Source organism: Sorex fumeus, unplaced genomic scaffold, assembly GCF_029834395.1.
Source record: "Sorex fumeus unplaced genomic scaffold, SorFum_2.1 ptg000050l, whole genome shotgun sequence".
Lineage (NCBI taxonomy): Eukaryota > Metazoa > Chordata > Mammalia > Eulipotyphla > Soricidae > Sorex > Sorex fumeus.
This window is the reverse complement of record NW_026606107.1, coordinates 18681896-18701542: the sequence shown is the minus strand read 5'-3', so window position 1 is coordinate 18701542 and position 19647 is coordinate 18681896. Positions and strand designations below refer to the sequence as shown.

The 19647-nt window shown below is 38.3% G+C and overlaps 1 protein-coding gene across 1 annotated transcript in view; it reads left to right on the top strand.

Moving 5' to 3' along the window:
- Positions 1-19647, top strand: part of ATP7A (ATPase copper transporting alpha) — a 131277-nt gene that overhangs the window by 93793 nt on the left and 17837 nt on the right. The window contains exons 14-16 of the mRNA XM_056124115.1: positions 8346-8540; positions 10728-10910; positions 13095-13311. Of these exons, the coding sequence (XP_055980090.1) occupies positions 8346-8540; positions 10728-10910; positions 13095-13311 (595 nt within the window). The remainder of the gene's footprint in view (positions 1-8345; positions 8541-10727; positions 10911-13094; positions 13312-19647) is intronic.

Below are 19647 nucleotides of genomic sequence, written 5' to 3'. Positions count from 1 at the left end.
CATTCTGCTGATGAGCCACACCCATAGCCCCCTTTTTTTTAATCTTCTGGTTCACTCTTTATAGAAGTGAAACTGATTTTTCCATGCGTATATTGATTTTGAAGCCTGCTACCATGCTGTATAGGTTTATTATTTCTAAAACTTTTTTATGGACTCTTTGGAATTTTCAGTATTTATTATCATGTCATCTTTGAGTAGAGATAATTTAACCTCTTTTCCAGTTTGAATCCCTGATTAAGTCTGGGATTGTAGGGTTCTAGAAATTTGTTCTAGCTTCTTCAATTTGTTACATAAAGTAGTTCATAGTAACTTATGATCTTTAACATTTCCTTTATATCTTTGGTACTGCATCTTCTTTCATTTTTTTATCTGATTAGTTGGGTTTCTTATTTTTTCTTTATTAGTTTATGTTTCTTGCTTATTCTTTCAAAGAACCAGCTCTTCATTTCATTGGCATTTTGTATTTCTTCCCTTTGGGGTGGGGGCATTGCTTGTGGCTATGCCAAACTTAGTTCCTGGGAAACCATGAGGTGCCAGGAATTGAACCCAGTAACCCCTCATGCAAATCAGGTGCTCAATTCCTTTTGCTTTTAGCTCCTGTCTTTGTAATTTCTGCATTTTATTTTCATTCTTAGTATTTGCTTCCTTTACTTGGTTTTGTTTTCTTTCTCTAGTTCCTTAAGATTTGAGTTTATATTGTTTATTTGACTCTTACTTCATGGTATAAGTATAGTGCTATGAGCTACCCTCTTATCACAACTTTTGCTGTTTATATGTTAATTTTATTGGCCAAGGAGAGCCCCGTACATACATGTTTGTTTAGACTAACTTTTTCAACTCCTTTTTCTTTGAATAAAAGTTTTTATAAAGACAATTTACAGGAAAATTGGTGGTTCAAATCCAATTTCCAATTTTTTTTTAGGTTGCAGTTTCTCTTTTGAGTTTTTGTCTGCTTGATTTCTTTAATGGTGAAATTTTGGTGTTAATGTTTCCTACTACTGTTCTTTCGATTTTTTTTTGTTTGTTTTATTTTGGGGCCTAACTCAGTGCTCAGGGCTTACTCTTGACTCTGTGTTCAGTGATCACTCCTACCTCTGTAGTGAGGATCATTCTTGGCAATGCTCAGGAGACCATCTTTGGTGCTAGAGATGGAACCCAGGTGGGCCTCGTGCAAGGCAAGTGTCCTGCCCCACAATTGTTTTGATTTTAATATATCTCATCAGACCTGATGATATTTTTACTATATTTTCATGTCCCTTCGCTTGATAAATAAATGTTAATAGTGCTAAGTCTTCTTGGTTATCTACCCAAATCAATATGTCCATCCCTCTCTTTTTACTGTCATTAGTTTGAAGTTTGCTTAGTTTGGTATAAATATAACAATCTTTTTTTTACAGCTATTTGCCTGTTTTATTGTTTGCCAACCTTTAATTTGAGACTGCATGTATCAGTGCAGTTGACATGGGTCTCTTGTAAGTAGAAGTTTGGAGTTTGTTTCCTGACCCATATGACAACTCTGTACACTTTTGTAGGGGTGATTGAAACACTCCAGGTGGTGCATGGTGGCCATATACTGTACAGAGGCTGCCTGTACTATCTCTTTAGCCCCTACTCCATGGGTTTTGATTGCCAATTTCAGTCCACTGACATGTAGAGAAATTTTCAAAAACAATTTATTGTTCTTTTTATGTGTAGATTTTGGGTATATTTTATCCTTTTCTTTGGACTTTTCTCTCTTTGTGACTTAATATCTTTTTGTTGTGTAGTTTTTATATTTCTTTTTCCTGTACTCTTTTAAATCTCTTAATTTTTTTGTCTTGTGGTTAGCTTGAAGTTTACATCTAAATATCTAGACTATATCCGATTTTAAATTTTTAAAAAGTCTGTTTTTGTTTTGAGTTTATTCTAGGAAATTCTGTTGTTACTTTCTGTCTTTACCATGTTAAAATTTTGTCTTAGTATTTCAAAATATGACTTCTTTCCTAATATAGTATTGTTCACAGAACTGATTTAGTGCCCATGAATTCCTTTAACTATTGTTTATGAGAAAGCTTTTTTTTCTTGGTCAACTTTGTTTTGGGGAACTCCCTAGTGTTTCTGGGGATCACAGGCTTAGACCTTGTGTAACTAGGGAGGTTGAATGATGCTGGGGATCAAACTTGGAGCCCTTTGCATGCCAGAAATGTGCTTCAGCCCTTTGAATCATATTGTTGGTACATAGAGGGTTTTTTGTCAGCACTTTGGATATATCTATCACAGTAGCCTTCTGGCCTGTAGAGTTTCAATTGATAAGAGTTATTGTGAGTTATGGAATTTCTTCCATATGTGAATCTTTGCTTTTTTCTTGTTCCATTTAGTATTCTATCTCTATATTTGCTTTTTTCTATTTTAATTTCTGAGTGCCTTGGTTACAGTCTGTTTGAGTTTATTTAATTTTGGGACTCCATTAACTTCTCATTGGGGAAGTTCTTGCTTAATATTGCATCAACCACTAAATATTCCCCTTTCTTTTCCACCCTGTAGTGTGACTTTTGTTCCTTTTGTTGCTGTCCCATAAATATCTTAATTTTTCTTAATTAAAATTATTTTTGGTGTTTTCCTTGACCTTATCTTTGCATGCTTAAACATACTGATTTGACCTTTGACTTTTTATATCTGCTATTGAACTCCTCTATTGTTCCATGATGCTGATCTACCTCCACAGCCACTTCTGATCCTTAATCAGTTTCAAAAGTGTACACTGCAATTTCCTACCTCTATATCAGAAGCTCCCAATTTTATCTGCTTACTTACCCTTTTTCAGAAAATAAGTCAGTCAGTGACTCTTCAAAATCTACTTTCTTTAAACAACCAAAAGCACCCCTAATTGTACAGGAAGTTACAACCACCTACCTGGATCATTGCAGTGCACATATCTCTGGCCACCCACCCTTTGCTCCCCTCCCATGGTATCACCTACTTTGGGAAATACTGCTCTAGACTGTGGTTCTAGACCTGCTATTTTTCTGGAAATAGCAGGTAAGTTAAATAGCAGGTAAGTAATAGGAGGTAAATTTCTTGGTCTGTTACCCACTAGCCTAAAACACCATGACTTGGTTGTTTTGTCCTAGAATTCAGTATCATTAAACAGCACAGTCTTTCACCTCTGTCTCAGAGGTAGAGTGTTGTTTCTATAATTTCAGCCCTCCTTTTGTCAGGTCAGATTTGCTATAAGTAATTGTGGCCAGTCTGCACTGCTCCACTCTGAAAGCTCTTCCCTGATTGATTTTGCCCTGTGGTTGAATTCTTTACCATAGTCTCGTATTTCAAGATACTCATATATATGTGCCTCTGGTTGTAACTAGGTTGTGAATGAGTTAAGATTTTTTTTCTGTGATACGTATTTGATGTCAGTTGTGTTTTATCAGAGAACTTTTTTTTTTTAAAATCAGCATCTATTCTGCCATTTCACCAGAATTCTCTTGTTTAATTTTATTCATTTATTTAAGTTCTCTCTCTGGTTTTCTTGGTGAACTGAAGAAGAGGTTTGCCTATTTTATATCTCTTTTTAAAAAATGTTCATTTCAGTGATCTTTTATATTGTCATTTCTAGTCACCGAAGTATTTGTACTAATGTTTGTTATTTCCTTCCTTCCACTAACTGTGCTTCAGAACATTCCATTCCCAAAACAAAACTGTGGACTGAAAGCTTTATTTGTTTTCTAATTTCCATTTTCATTTGTATTAAGATATTTATTTACTTTACTTTTGACTTTATTTTTGGCTCTTCAGTAGCATGAATTAAATCTTCACAAATCAGTGAATTTTCCAATTTTTTTTTTAATGTAGGAGTGTTGCTATTTATTCAGCCATTGATTAGGCTGATTGAATTGGGCATGAACTCCACCTCACTTTTTTTTCCTTTTTTATAATTTTATTTATTGAATCACCATGACAGCAGTTACAAAGCTTTTGGGTTTAAGTCTCGGTCATACAATGAAACGCCTGTCCCTTCACCAGTCCCTTTTCCACCACCAAAAACCCCAGTATACCCCCCATTCCACAACCTCCCCCTACTTGTGGGGCAAATGATTTCCACATTACTCTCTCTCTACTTTGATTACATTCAATATTTCAACACCAGACCCACCATTATTATTTGGGATTTTACCCCAACATTCAGATCTGCCAAAAAGGCAACAGTAGACAATTTGTTTTCTGTGGATGGTTATGAATAACATATGATGTTGCGCAGCTGCAGTAGTGACAGTGCAATTTTGGAATTCCAAAATTTTAACAATTAAATCTGGAGGGATTTCTGCCAAAACCTGCTGGGTTCTGAGATTTATTCCTGAGTTTCTTGGATCATGGCTATTAAGCAGCTTCATCAGGAGCTAGAGAGGCCGTTTGTTGGTGGCAACTTGTGATCTCGGTGGGGTGGGGAGGAAAGGGCCGGCTCCACCCCCATCCTGTGAGGCCCCATGAGTCTTGTCACTGTGGACCCAAACCTGACCGTCCAGTGGCCTCTGGAGGATGGCGGCCACTGAGCCACCAAGGTGGAGCAGGCAGACGGACAACACCCTTTCCCCCCTGGGATGGTCTGGCGCCGGTAACCCATTGCAGGTACCGGACGCATTCTTTGCCAAAAGCTGCTGGGTTTTGAGAATTGTTTCTGAGTCTCTGGGATTATGGCCATTAAGCAGTTCAATCAGGAACCAGAGAGGCCTTGCCTTCAATTATATAGCTGAGCTGGAGGTTGTTTGTGGGTGTGTCTTCCATATACCTAACTTTTGGCCATTTACTTTCTTGGTAAACTTTGCCCCAAGTTTTTGGGGTCTGGGCAAAGGCACATCAGCAATTTTGGGGTATCTGGAAATCTGAAGGCCCCATCAGGCTGCTGATCCACTCACCTCAGAGGTACAGATTGACCTGCTGGCGGCACCATACCCCCTCCACTTTGTTTTTTGTACTTGATATCCAGTTTTCTAACACTCTTCTTAGAAATATTCTTGATATTATTTCCTTATATTTAAAGAGAATTATTTTGTAAACCAGCATATGAACTATTCTATAATATGTTCTGTGTACATTTGAGCAGAATGTATATTCTTTTGTTTTTGTATGCAGGTCATTTTTGGTTGTTGTTTTTGTTTGAGTTTTGGGCCAAACCTGGCAGTGCTCAGGGGACCACTTGGGATGCCAGGGATTGAACTCAGGTTGGTGGAGTACAAGGCATGTGCCCTATTTGTTTACACAAACCACCTCCATCCCATAAATCTACCTCTGTCATAGAAGACTACAGGCATATTTCAGTCACTATTAAATAGAACTAGCTTGCCAATTATTATAGGACAGTGGAAACCAGGAATGTAAGCCCTGCTAGCTCCAGACTAAGTGATCAGGGGGCTTCCAAGTGGCCAGCAGATGCAAAGTAAGGGTTACTGGATAAAAATTTTTTAAAAAGGCACCAGGGCCAGAAAATAGAACAGTAGGCAGGCTGCTTGCCTTGCATGCAACTGACCCAGGTTTAATATCTGGTACCTGTTATGGTCCCCTGAACCCACCAGGAGTTATTCCTGAGCTCAGAACCAGGAGTAAGCCTGAGCATCACCAGTCATGACCCCAAAACTAAAAACCAAAACAGATACCAGATATATGTAAGAATTCACCTTTGAGAGATAGTGCTTCTCTGGGGTAGTGGAATACAGCAGAGGAATAGTGCAGATTCTCTAAGATTTCTGAAATAGATAACAGCCAGCCCTGGAAAAATCTGTGTTTAATTAAAAGGCTTTGGTGCCAGAGAGATAGTATAGCAAGTAATGCACTTGCTTTGCATGTGGTTGACTTGCATGTAATTTTGATCCCCAGCTCCAGTTACTGACTCCTGAGCAGAGAACAAGGAGTTAGCCCTGAGCACAACCAGATATGGCCCCCAAACAAACCCAAAACAATTAGATGGGCCGTAGTGATAGCACAGCAGGTACAACATTTGCTTTCTATTTGTCCAACACAGGTTTGATCCCTAGCACCTCAGGAGTCCCCCAAACCTTCCAGGAATGATCCCTGAGCCCAGAGCCAGGAGTAAGCCCTGAACCAGATGTGACCACGAAACAAAACAAACAAAAAGAAGAAAACAATTAAAAGCCTATTTCCCAGACCGTAGCTATGATTATAAACTAATTGTCCTTTTTCAAATAAAGTCAGACAGAGTTCCAATTCAGGGTCTGTTGCCTCTTGCTGTACCCTGAAGGTGGTAGCTCTTTAATAATTACTTACCAGGCCAGAGTGGTAGTAAAGACATTAAGGCACTTGCCTTGGTGTGGCCAACTTAGTTCTATCCACGTCATCATATAGGGTTCCCTGAGCATCACTAGGAGTGATTGCTGAGCACTAAACCAGGAGTAGGCCGTGAGCACTGCTAGGTGTGGCCTAAAATCCCCTCCAAATCCTTTCCCATGGACTATATATTATAGTCATACGGTATTACAAACAGACCCTGCTGACCCATAGAGTTAGGTATGTTTGAAACCACCCCTGGCAGCATCTGCAAAATTTCAGTGTACCAGACAAGGACATGACCTATTTTCCAGCCATATTACCAGTGCACTAGATTGAGTGTGGCAAAGGAAAACTGCAAATATTGTGACCTTTATCCTCCTCTGTTTCTTGAAAGGGCCTCTATAGGGTTCCCAAAAGTATAGCAAAATGGGAACTTTAGACCAAAATTCCCAGAAAAGCAAATAAGCCTCTTTTTAAGAAACACTGGGAGTGTGCTTTATTCTGCTGTCTATAAAGTGCCCTGAGGGGTATAGCCTGCTATTGTCAAACTCTAAAGGGCATCCTTGTGTAGTAACTCTAGAAATGAAGGCACCAAAAGTATAAAAATCTCGTTCCGGGAGATATTGGCATTTTGGAGCACTAGTGATGTGTGGAGGTAGTGCCAGCCAGAAAGAAGGAAAATATAGTGCCTGCTAGTTTTTGATTTTTTAAAAAAATTTTTATTAGTGAGACACCATGAGGTACAGTTGGGAATATATCCCAGAGAAGCAAAAAAGTATAGTCAAAGTGACATCTGCACTTGTTTGTTCATTGCGGCACTATTTACAATAGCCAGAATCTGGAAAAAACTTGAGTGCCTGAGAACAGATGACTGGTTAAAGAAACTTTGGTACATTTACACAATGGAGTACTATGTAGCGGTTAGAAAAGTTGATTTTTTTGTTTTTAAACTATATCTGGCGGTGGGCATTTGCCTTGCACACGGCCAACCCAGGTTCGATTCCTTCACCCCTCTCGGAGAACACGGCAAGCTACTGAGAGTATCCCACCTGCATGGCATAGCCTGGCAAGCTACTTGTGACGTATTCGATATGCCAAAAAACAATAACAACAAGTCTCACAATGGAGATGTTACTGGTGCCCGTTCGAGCAAATTGATGAACAATGGGAGGACAGTGCTACAGTGCTACAGCATCCTGTGTCTCATGAATGTGAATCTGGATAGGTTATAAATGCTACATACTTGAGGAGCTTATTTTTCATGTACTGGGCATGAGAAAGTTGGGGTACCCAGTATGGAATTCAAATTCTTTGCCTCCTCAGGAACAAGCTGAATGTGGAGGTTTCTCCAGATTGTGTCACCACATTGTGTAGATTATGGCATTTTTTTTGAGGCTACAGTGAGCTTACTCCTGGCTCTGCACTTAGGGTTCACTCCCAGCAGGGCTTGGGGACCACATGGTGTATCAGGAATCGAACTCTCAGGTTAGCTGCATGTAAGACAAGTGCTCAACCTGCCTTTATTTCTGGGGACTCTTACCTTATGCTCAAACTATCATTCCTGCCATTTTATGGAAAGATTACGTCTCAGCCTCTCATCTTGATGTGTTTTATTTCTCACTTTGCAAGTCTCATTTTGTCCATTTTTAATGTTTTTTCCTCAAAAGATAACAGTTTTTTGTGTAGCTACTACACAAGAGGATGTTAGTTCAGCAAATTTCTATGCCACTGCCTTGAACCAAATCCACAGCTATTTTTATAGTTCCTGTTAAGAACAGTAATTCTCACTATGCTTATCCTATCCAATTCTGACTCTTTATGTTCCTTATATTCGCTCTCTAGTTTCTAACTCTGGAATGAAAAATTTCAGGATCTTAATTTTGGGACTATGACTGGTTAACTAGTTATGTCACAATATCTTATAGTCATGAGAGAAAAATGTTTTCTTAGTAATAGCTCAAATGTTTGTATATGTTGATCGTTAAGTAGGATATGTGTAACTTCAAAATTGTTTTTAATAGGGAAAGTTTTGTCTTGATTTTTATAACTCTAAATCATTAACTAAAATTCATACTTTTTTCCTAAAGGGCTACAACAGAAGTATCTCCCAAACAGAAACAATAATACGCTTTGCTTTCCAAGCCTCTATCACAGTTCTGTGTATTGCTTGCCCCTGTTCATTGGGATTGGCCACTCCAACTGCTGTGATGGTGGGTACTGGAGTAGGAGCTCAAAATGGCATACTAATCAAAGGAGGTGAGCCATTGGAAATGGCTCATAAGGTAAGAGTCCCAGAAACAAGAATTGTTCCACCCCCTATTGAGAAACACAGTTCTAAATTATTTCCATATGAAAACTGAGCCTCTTCTGGAACTCTTCTGAGGGTTGAAGTAGGAAAGGTGAATCTGCTCAATATTGGCCTAGATTATAGAAGATCTCTAAAACTTATATCAGACCCTGATGTGAAATACCTAGAGTTTTATTACCCACCCCCTCAGAGTAGACCAGTTTCTAGAACAGGAAAAAAGAATTATTTTTTAAAATTGCCAAGTATATCCGGTTTCTATCCTTTTTTGTGTGTGAGTTCATTGTTTGTATTTTTCATAGCAAGGTAGCTCTTGTAGTTACATAATTACTTTGCCTTTGCTGCCACCATCTGACAGTTTGCAGCTATAATTTTAGGCCTAACTATAACCATAACCAAACAGTTTTCATATTAGGTTTTTCTATAACAGTCTCAATTAAAGTTATTTTACATCAATTAAGACTGTGTTCCTACCTAGCATGTTCTTATTATGAGGATGTAAATTATGTACCAATGCGTGTTGTGAACTTCAAACAAATTAGTACTTTTCATAGTAATTTAAAAGGTTTCAATATAATTTAACACTTAAAAATTGCAAAAATAATATAAGGAGCTTCCATATACCTCTATTTTCAGTTGTCAGGAGAGGCTCCTAAAGCAGTGTTCATGGGGCTTTGGGGCCACTTTACAGCGTGGCTCTAAAGGCCTGACAGTCCAGTGCTTGGGCTGAATAATACAGTGCTATTTGAGCCTGGTGCTGTCAGGGGCCACAAAGATCATACTTGAAAATCCTTAGGAGGCCTCTAGGAATATACTTGGCAATACTTGTAGGCCATACAGTTCTCAGGATTAAGACCTAGTGCCTGCAAAGCCCTTTGGGCTCTCTCTACAGTTGTATACTCTGTTTTGGGTAGTCAATACAGATATTTATTTGTAAATATTCATATCAGAAACTTAATGTAACAATGCAATGTTCAGCAGTCTCTGTGAGGGCACATCCAGCTGTGCTCAAAGCTTACTCGGGGCTCTCTGGTCAGGGATCACTTCTGCTACAGTGCCAAGGACTGGACTGGGGTTAGCTGTGTGCAAGTCAAGTGCCTTAACCCCTGTACTATATCTCTGACCCCTCAGCTATATACTCCTTATTGAAGATATTGGACCCTTTAATAAGAATAAGATTTTTACTATAACCACAGTACAATGATCAAAATCAGGAAATTGCTATTGAGGGGCCAGAGATATAGTACAGTGGGTAGTGCTCTCGCCCTGCATACAGCCAACCCAAGTTTGCCCTTGAGCACTACCAGGAGTAATTCCTGAGTACAGAGCCAGGACTAACCCCTGAGCCAGTTCTCTCTTTCTTTCTCTTTCTCTCTCTCTGTCTCTGTCTCATACATAACACACAGACAGACACACACACACACACACACACACACACACATGAAATCATTCTTGAGATATAATACTATTATATACTCTTTAGTACATGTTTCAGTCAGGGGTCTTCATAATAGCCTATATAACTTTTTTCTCTTGTACAGAATCATGTTTGGTATTTAGTTTCTTCCTTTTGGCTTAATTGCCCAGGCTATTCATTGCTCAGGGTTTGTATGTTGAGTTCACTGTGAAGTGCCTGTGTTCTCTGATTCTTCCTTTTTTCTGTCTGGAGCTGAGTTTCCTTCATTGATCTATCTCTTCTCAGATTGTTCTTCTCTTTTAGACCCAATTAAAGTGAATACAATTCAGCAGATCTTTTCTGGTGCTCATTTTAATAAAATTACCTTTTCTCTGACAGCCATCTGCCTACTGCCCAGATTCCGCTATGGATATGTAAATTCATTAGAATTTGAATGTGCCACTACTTCCTTGAAGGCACTTGAAGCATTTCTTCTGTTACCTACTAATTGTTAATCGCTAGTAATTCATTTCTAGCTGCATGACTTATAGCCACAGTACAGTTGAAGTCTATTCAGTATAACTTAGACTTTTTCTTCTCTTAGTATCCCTTTCTTTATTTCCCAAAGACTGTTAAGTTCAAGTCAGTCAAAGATAAATTAGTTAAGAAACAAAACAGTAATATGTCAAGAAATTTTTTTCTTATTTTTGGGAAGGTAATGATAAGCTTTAAGACATATAGGTGCATTGTATTTGAATTTTCTTGCAGGTAAAAGTAGTTGTATTTGATAAGACTGGAACCATTACCCATGGAACCCCAGTAGTGAATCAAGTAAAGGTTCTAGTGGAAAGTAACAGAATATCACGCAGTAAGATCCTGGCCATTGTGGGAACTGCTGAAAGTAACAGTGAACACCCTCTAGGAGCAGCTGTAACCAAATATTGCAAGCAGGTACATTTTCCCGCTTTATTTATTAATGTAGTCATCTCCCATAGGAATTGAATTACTCAGACTGAATCTTGACTGTCTTTTGGCTATGATTTCTGTACATTTGGTGTGAGGTTAGACAGACTTACATTTTCTCGTTTATATGTCTTAATCTCTTTATACAGAACAGTATAAAATTGAACTGAAAAATTATAATCCTGCCACACAACTTACTGTTTATATACAAATTAAGGTATCAGCAATACATATTTATGGTGGGAAAACTCAGTGTTATATAAAAAGAGTGCCTCATTTCTATCTACATTCTTCCATACTTCCTCTCAGCAAAATTTCAACTATTAAATTTTAATCTGTTAAATCTTTTTAAATAGCAGCTAAATTGAGTCACAATTCACACACAGTATAAAAATTATCTTTATAAAGTGTATAATTCAACAGTTTTTAATATATTCACAAAAGTTTTCACATTAATGGTTTTTAACGTATATAATCAACATATATATGTGTATGTGTATTTATGTATATTGTTTTCTAAACTTTACATAAATTGGCCACACAATGAACATCTTTGGTATAAATTTTTTATTAAATTATATTTTTCATAGTAGAATATATAGATTTTCCTCCTTACTTTTAATTCATATATTTGATTGTATGCTATTAATAATAGCCTTGTTGGATTTTACAGGTTTATCTCTATATTAAGTGTTATTAATTCAATTACTACATCAAAAGATAACATGCAAGTTAAATTTTGATGACTACTGAAGCTCACATGATAAATATTACCAATACCTACATGAACTTATACCGGTTTTACTTTTGCCAAAATCTATCAGTGCCCATTTCCCTACCTTCTTACCAATAGTTTTCCCTAATCAATAGCACTGTAGCACTGTCCTCCCATTGTTCATCGATTTGCTCGAGCTGGCCCAGTAACGTCTCCATTGTGAGACTTGTTGTTACTGTGTTTGGCATATCGAATAGGTCAAGGGTAGCTTGCCAGGCTTTCCCGTGTGGGCGACAGCACAGCGGGTAGGGCATTTGCCTTGCATGCAGCCAACCCAGGTTCAATTCCTCCATCCCTTTCAGAGAGCCCAGCAAACTACCGAGAGTATCCCCACCCACACAGCAGAACCTGGCAAGCTCCCCGTGGCATATTCGACATGCCAGAAACAGTAACAAGTCTCACAATGGAGGCATTACTGGTGCTCAAGCAAATCGATGAAGGACCGGAAGACAGTGCCATAGAGCTTCCCTAATCAATAAATTAAAAAAATTAATTGAGCACTTTTTTATGTTTTCTTAATTATGGTTAGTCCTAAACATCTTTTTATATATTTATTGGCCACTTGAATTTCTTTTTCTTATACCCTGCCTGCTTCTATTCTTTGTATATTTTTTCTGTAAGGTAGTTTGTCTTATTTTTATTGTTTTGTATATGTTCTCACATCGTCGATTTGCTCGAGCGGGCCCAGTAACGTCTCCATTGGAGACTTTGTTGTTACTGTGTCTGGCATATCGAATACTCTCGGTAGCTTGCCGGGCTCTCTGAGAGGGGCGGAGGAATCGAACTCGGGTCGGCCATGTTGGCCGCTTGTAAGGCGAACGCCCTACCCGCTGTGCTATCGCTCCAGTTCTCACATAATTGAGAATAAATTATCTCACAATTCTACAGCTAAAATGTGACTAAAATTTCCCATTTTGTGCCCATTTTAATTTGCTTTTTTATTTTTTAATTCTTAATGCTGTGGTGACTTCTTTATACCCAAATCAAGAAAGGGTAAAGTAATAAAGAAGAAACAATTATGGCCACCAGAATTCTTTGGATTACATAAAACAGAATCATACTAGTGGGGCACTGTGGTAACTCAAGACATTATTCTTTTTTATCCCTTGCTTTGAACTGAATACCAAAATCTGGCTTGATATAGAAACTGGGATTAAATCAAAGGATTCTGAGGTTCTCCTGTCACTTTGAATATTATACTAAATGCTCTCTGTCCCTTCATCTGTTTCAAAACCCACTGTCAAATGGACAGTAATAAGGGAAGGGGTATTTAGAATTAATCAGGCATGTAATATGTATCAAAGTTTTTAGAATTAGCCATTAGTAATCTTTAATTTTACTAATTTACCTTGGATTATTAGAACAACAGAGGAAACTCTTCTGTTTCTATTTGGTAGGAGCTGGACACTGAAACCTTGGGTACCTGCGTAGATTTCCAGGTTGTGCCAGGCTGTGGTATTAGCTGTAAAGTCACCAATATTGAAGGCTTGCTACATAAGAATACTTGGAAGATAGAGGAAAATAATATTAAAAATGCATCCCTGGTTCAAATTGATGCAAGTAATGAACAGTCATCAACTTCGTCTTCCATGATCATTGATGCTCAGCTCTCAAGTAAGCTAATTTTCTTTTTAGCTCCAGTTATGGAACAGTTTTGAACATATGTCAAATGTATAATTCTTAACTGTTAAATAAGAAGTAAAAATTACCATTATAGTTTTATTCTTCCAAATCATTTTAACATAAACATTCTGGTCACTCTACTTGAGTTACTTGAGAATATTTGCTAACTGTACACCTTGATTCCACGAGAGTGGTGAAGTCTAGCCTTTGTGATTCTTTCATCTAGTTTAGCAGTCTTTCATTTAAAACCATAACTTCTGGAAAGCTTTTATATTATTAACAAAATCTTATGGTCTTACCTTAGTTTTCTCGGCAAATTATCTTATTTTCCACATAGAAAGTTCAGATTCTCAGACTTCTATTCTTTCCGTTTCCTTTGCCCAGAATTACTCCTTTTCCAGTGGGAAAGGTATCCTTCATCTTACCTAACCTCCTTATCTTTATGATTCCACAGAGACCTTGTTCTCTCAATTATGCCCCATCTGCTTTTTTATTTTCCATCTTTCATTCCTGAGTTGTTGTTTCTCCAAACATATAAACACTTCTTCCACCAAAATAAATGTATTCACATCTAAATTCTGTCCAATCTTTTCCTCTATAACTAAGCCTCTAGAAAGAGTTTAGGCTTGGTGGATTAACATATTTACTATGCAATCAGCTTCTGCCTAATCCACACTATTGGAACTGGTCTAAGTCTACTGTTAACCTTTTGTAGTACCTTTTCTACTGGTCACTTCTCACTTTTCACCCTGTATGACCTCACAAAAGTATTTCACGATGTTGACCATTTCTTATTTCCCAAATCTTTTCCTTTCTTAATTCCATGATCTTATTTTTTTCTAGTCTACTCATATGTTCTCCTCACTGATCATTCTTATAATTCTGCTCTAATCCTTTTCTTCCTTCTCAAATGATGGTCCTCAAGGTTTTCTTAGTCTTTTTTCTCCTTACATCATTGTCTATACAATCTCATTCATGTATATTACTTATTATAACTACCATCTGTAGGCTTTCGCTACCACTCTAAAATCTGTATCTTTAGGAAAAACCTAACTTTTGAGATAGATCTTCATCCATCTGTACCCAAACCATTATATACCCACTTAAGTGCTCCAGTACCTTCTCACTTGTTTGTGCTCAAGCGAATTTTTCAACGTGGAAATGCACACATAACACTTTCTGAACAATTTTTATTACAGTGGTTAACTTATTTTTGAATCATAGCCTTCAGAGAAATATAATAGAAAAAAACTCTGCCTGTCTTTCTGAAAAGTTCTGTTTCAGGAGTTTCAAATGTATTCTACAGTTCATCCAGGCGTTTCTATTAAAGACTCTGATTTGACTTGTTTTCAGTACCCATGGGACAAAGTTCAGTCCTTTGGGACTTTATTCAAGATGTACATTCCGATAAGTGTCCTTCCCTGTTCCAGTGTATCTTGTTTTTTCCCACTGCCCCATATATACTCTGTGTTCCATTCATATAAAAATACTTAAAGTTCCTCTTTATTTCATGTTTATGATATCTAAAATGATATCATTACTATTTTCTCTAGTTTCTTCTTTGTAAATTCCACACCTATCTTAACTTATTTTCATCTGTGTTTGTAAAACATCCAAAGAACTTTTCAACCAATTGAACCAGTTAATATCTTTCTTTTGTGAAGTCTTTATTGACTGACCATACATAGACAGGTATATTTGCTTTTTAAATTTAGTCACTAATTTTTTTAGCTTTTTTGCCACACCTGGAGATGCTCAAGGCTTACACCTGGCTTTGGCTCAGGGATTACTTCATATCACTCAGGTGACCATATGGGGGAGCAGATATTGAACCTGGGTCATCTGTATGTAAGGCAGATACCCTACCAGATGCTTTGGTCCCTGTTTGCTCTTTTTTTTTTTTTTTTGCTTTTTGGGTCACACCCGGCGATGCACTCAGGAATTACTTTTGGTGGTGCTCGGGGGACCATATGGAATGCTGGGAATCAAACCCAGGTCATCCTTGTGCAAGGCAAATGCCCTACCCGCTGTGCTATCACTCCAGCCTCTCTGTTTGCTCTTTTTAAAAATTATAACTGAACTTAATCTGTATACTGGACACACTGCCTGAAAAAAATCTTTATTTTCTTGTCTCATTCTATTGAACAGTGATTTATCTATGAATGTCTAGTGTCAAACATAATGACACATGGTAATTTCACTCATTAAAACTTTTATTGGCATTGTTTATGAAGATTTTTTTTCCTCTCTGGCGAAACAACATGAGGCAATGAGCAAATAATTGAGAAAATGTATCTAATGTAGAATATATCTAATATAAATGGTAATATGGGGGGAGATACGGGTAAGGATAATGGGTCCTGTTTTATAGAGGGTGATCAGGGTAGGGCTTTTGAGAAAACAATGAGCAAAGAACCGAGGAGAAAACAGGGCCAAGGGAGAGCTATGTGTGTATTTGTGACATGCGAATTCAAGGCACGAGGAATATTAAGTACAAAACCCTGGAGTCATGATATGCTTAATTGGTTTGATAGATACAAGGATAATATGTGACTACAACAGAGTAAATAAATGGGACAGGAATAAAATATATGATCTAGTGCAGGACTTGATCATGTAGGAACATTGAAAAGACTTTTACCTTGAGATGAAAAGCCTCTGGAGAGTTTTCAGTAGAGGAATAATATCTTCTGACTTATCTGGTAAGTGGCCTTCTTATATGATAAAAATGCAGTAAGTACACTAAGCATACAATTGCGTATGTGGCCGTACAACTGTACTCCACCCATCTCATGCACTCAGAGTCCTGGAAATTCACATTTGCATACTGTAGACTCAGCCTACCACCACAAATTTTCCAGCATGAAAACGTTAGATCACAGCACACCTGCCATAGCAGCAAATGTCTCAGGGTATGTCAGACATCTATTCATTCCCAGCACCAGCCTGAGACTTCTGCCTGGACATAGACTCTAGCCAATCCCATCCCCAGTTAATGAAATACAAGGGATAATGGGAAAACAAAAGAACTCAACAGAAGTGTCGACAGAGGGCAACATAGTCCAGTGACATCAGACAGACCTTGGTAATCTGCCTGAAGAAGTCTTTAAGGTGACTATCATAATGATGCTCAATGACTTGAAAATGACATCCAAACAGATAATTAATAAAGTCAAAAGGAGCCTGAGGGAAAGAATTTGTTCAAATGGAAATAAATAAATCTAAAAATGCATTCATCTGGGGAACATAAAGCAACAAAAAGGGAGACTAACACCCAGGAATGGCTGAGATTAGTACCAGGAATTTTGCTCCATGACTTGAAGGCCAGCCATATGTGCTAGGTGAAAAGGAAGCTCAGATAGAGAAGAGAGCACCAAATAAAGGGTGTTGTGAGGACCCTCCCAGGGTGGGAGAAGCATGCTAAAAGTAGTCTATAGACCAAACATGATTGCCACTCAATGCCTCTCTGGCAAAACACAGTACCCAAAAGAAGAGAGAGAGAACAAGGGGGAATACCCTGCCACAGAGGCAGGGTGGGACGGGGGGGATGGGGGGTGGGGGGATGATGGGACCCGTGGTGGTGGATGATGGGCACTGGTGGAGGGATGGGTACTTGATCATTGTATAACTGAAACCCAAGCACAAAATTTGTACGTCTATAACTGTACCTCATGGTGTTTCACTAATAAAAAAAGAAAAATAAATAGATTTAAAAAAAATGCTTCATCTTTCATGAGAATTCAAATAAGGCACTAATCTAAGCCCCTACTCTGACCTTTCTTCTATATGATATAACTGTGTGCATTTTAAATTAAATTTGAATTTTTTATTAAGACACTGTGATTTACAAATTTATTCATAATTTTTATTATTTTAATGTAGGAGTATTGCTATTTATTCAGCCATTGATTCGGCTGATTGAATTGGGCAGAATTCCACAAATTTATTCATAATTAACTGCTGTTAGGCTGGGCCAGTGTCTGGCTTGGACCAGTGAAGTGAAGAAGAGGTTATAAGAAGTGGTCAGATGCTGAATGTATATTATAGGGAATGCTGACTTACAGATTTTCTCCTTGATTGGTTATGTGATATGAGAGAAATGAGAATCAAGAATTATTTCAATGTATGTGGCATAAACAGTTAGAGGGTTACTATTTAAATGGGGTTACCATTTAAATAAAATGAAGATGATTACAGGAGGGGCCTTATTAGAGAAAACTGTTCTGATGTTCTATTTTTGACATTTTAAGTGCCTATTACATATTTAAGAGGACAGTAGCACTGTAGCACTGTTCTCCCGTTGTTCATTGATTTGCTCAAGCGGGCCCAGTAACGTCTCCAATGACGTAATGGGTAGCTAGACAAGCTTTGCCATGCGGGCAAGATACTCATGGTATCTTGCCAGGCTCTCTGAGAAGGGCAGAGGAATCGAACCTGTCTCGGGCAGGCCAGCCACCCACAAGGCACATGCCCTACCGCTGTGCTATTGCTCCAGCCCGTTTAAGAGGACATGTCATATAAAAAGAAATATCTAGTAAATAGGCAGTTGGCTTCCCAAGTCTGGAAATCTGGGAAACAATCTGGGTCCGAAATTAAGATTTGAGGGGAGAGGGGTTGCTGAGTGCAGCAGGTAGAGAGCATTTGCCTTGCCTAGCACGTGACTGACCCAACTTGAGTTCATTTCCTGCATCTTATATGGTGCCCAATTAAGAGTAATTCCTGAGTGCAAAGCCAGAAGTAATCCCTGAGTAGAACTAGCTGTGGCCATCCCCCAGAAAAACTAAGAAAGATTTGTGTTCACAGGCATAATAGATTTGTGTTGTACAGATCTATGGTAGTCACAAGTTACATGTTACTATTTGGATTTAAATTAGTTAATATGACTTAAAATTCAATCCTAACCATGTTTCAGAGTTCAGTACATACATGTGGTCAATGGCTATTGTGTTAGAGAGAGTATATACATAGTATTTTCATCATCACAGAAAGTACTTTTGGCCAGCACTGGTATAGAAGTTATTTAACTCAAGACTGGAAAAAAAGAAAAAAAGCTAAGGGCTGGAGCAATAGCACAGTGGATAGGGCGTTTGCCTTGCATGCGACTGACCCGGGTTCAATTCCCAGCATCCCATATGGTCCCCTGAGCACTGCCAGGAGTAATTCCTGAGTGCATGAGTCAGGAGTATCGCTGGGAGTGACCCAAAAAGAAAAAAAAACTGGATATGATCACCAAATCACCGAGAAGTAAAATAGGGAGAGGGAGGAAAATAGGTTTAAGGATTGAACCCTGCAAATCAATAAATTACAGTACTAATGAGATGAGGAAGGATTAGCAAAGAAGATGAGTGGCAAGTAAGGAGGTAGCTCTTTAGAAGGCTGTCCTCTAGGACCTGAGCAAATAAGAAAATACGAAGGAGGGAGTTATCAGCTGGATTAGTACTGCCAATTGGGTAAGTAAGATGAGGCGAATTAGGTAGTGGGTTTACTGACCTCACACTCACTGATGTACTGCATATAAAATGTTTTAGAATATGGGCCAAAGTGATAGTACAGTGGGGAGGGTGCTTGCCTTGCACACAGCCGACCAGTGTTCAATCCCCAGCACCCAATATGGTCCTCCCAACCTGCCAGGAGTGTGGATCCCTGAGTGTGGATTCAGTTGTAAGCCCTGAGCAGTGCTGGGTGTGCCCCCCAAAAAACAAGCAAAACAGATTTAAAAGTGCTTTGGAGGGGCCGGAGAGATACTTCTGATATAGGACAGTTGTCGTGCTTGTGGCCGACATGGGTTCAATCTCCAGCATCCTATATGGTCCAGCCCTCCCTACCCCTGCAACACTGGGAGTAATTCCTGAGATCAAAGCCAGGAGTAAACATTGTGCGTTGCAGGGTGTGGTCCAAAACAGACCAAAAAAAAGCTTTGGAATAGTAGTAGAGATAAAATAATTATTGGAATGGGTTCACCAGATAATTGTAAGGTTTGAATATGAAAAAGCCAACAGCAGTAACGCTTTTGAGAAGTCTTACTAAGCACAGGAGTAGAGAAATGTGGTAATAACTAGAAAGACAAGTGAGATAAAGAGGGTATAATTTAAATTGTTTGTGTGTGTGCAAGAGAAGTAGAGTGTGTTTATGCAGGAGAGAGAGAGAATTGTTGCAGAACTGTTTTAGAATAGGCAAAGGATGGAGATCCTTTGCACAAATATATATTCTTTGAAAATTTGGAAATCACTACTGTAGACTGTGATCTCCCCAAAATACGGTGTACTGACTGGGTAAAATTAGGAAGAATATGCCTCACGGGGTTGTTGTAAAAAATTAAAGGTACTC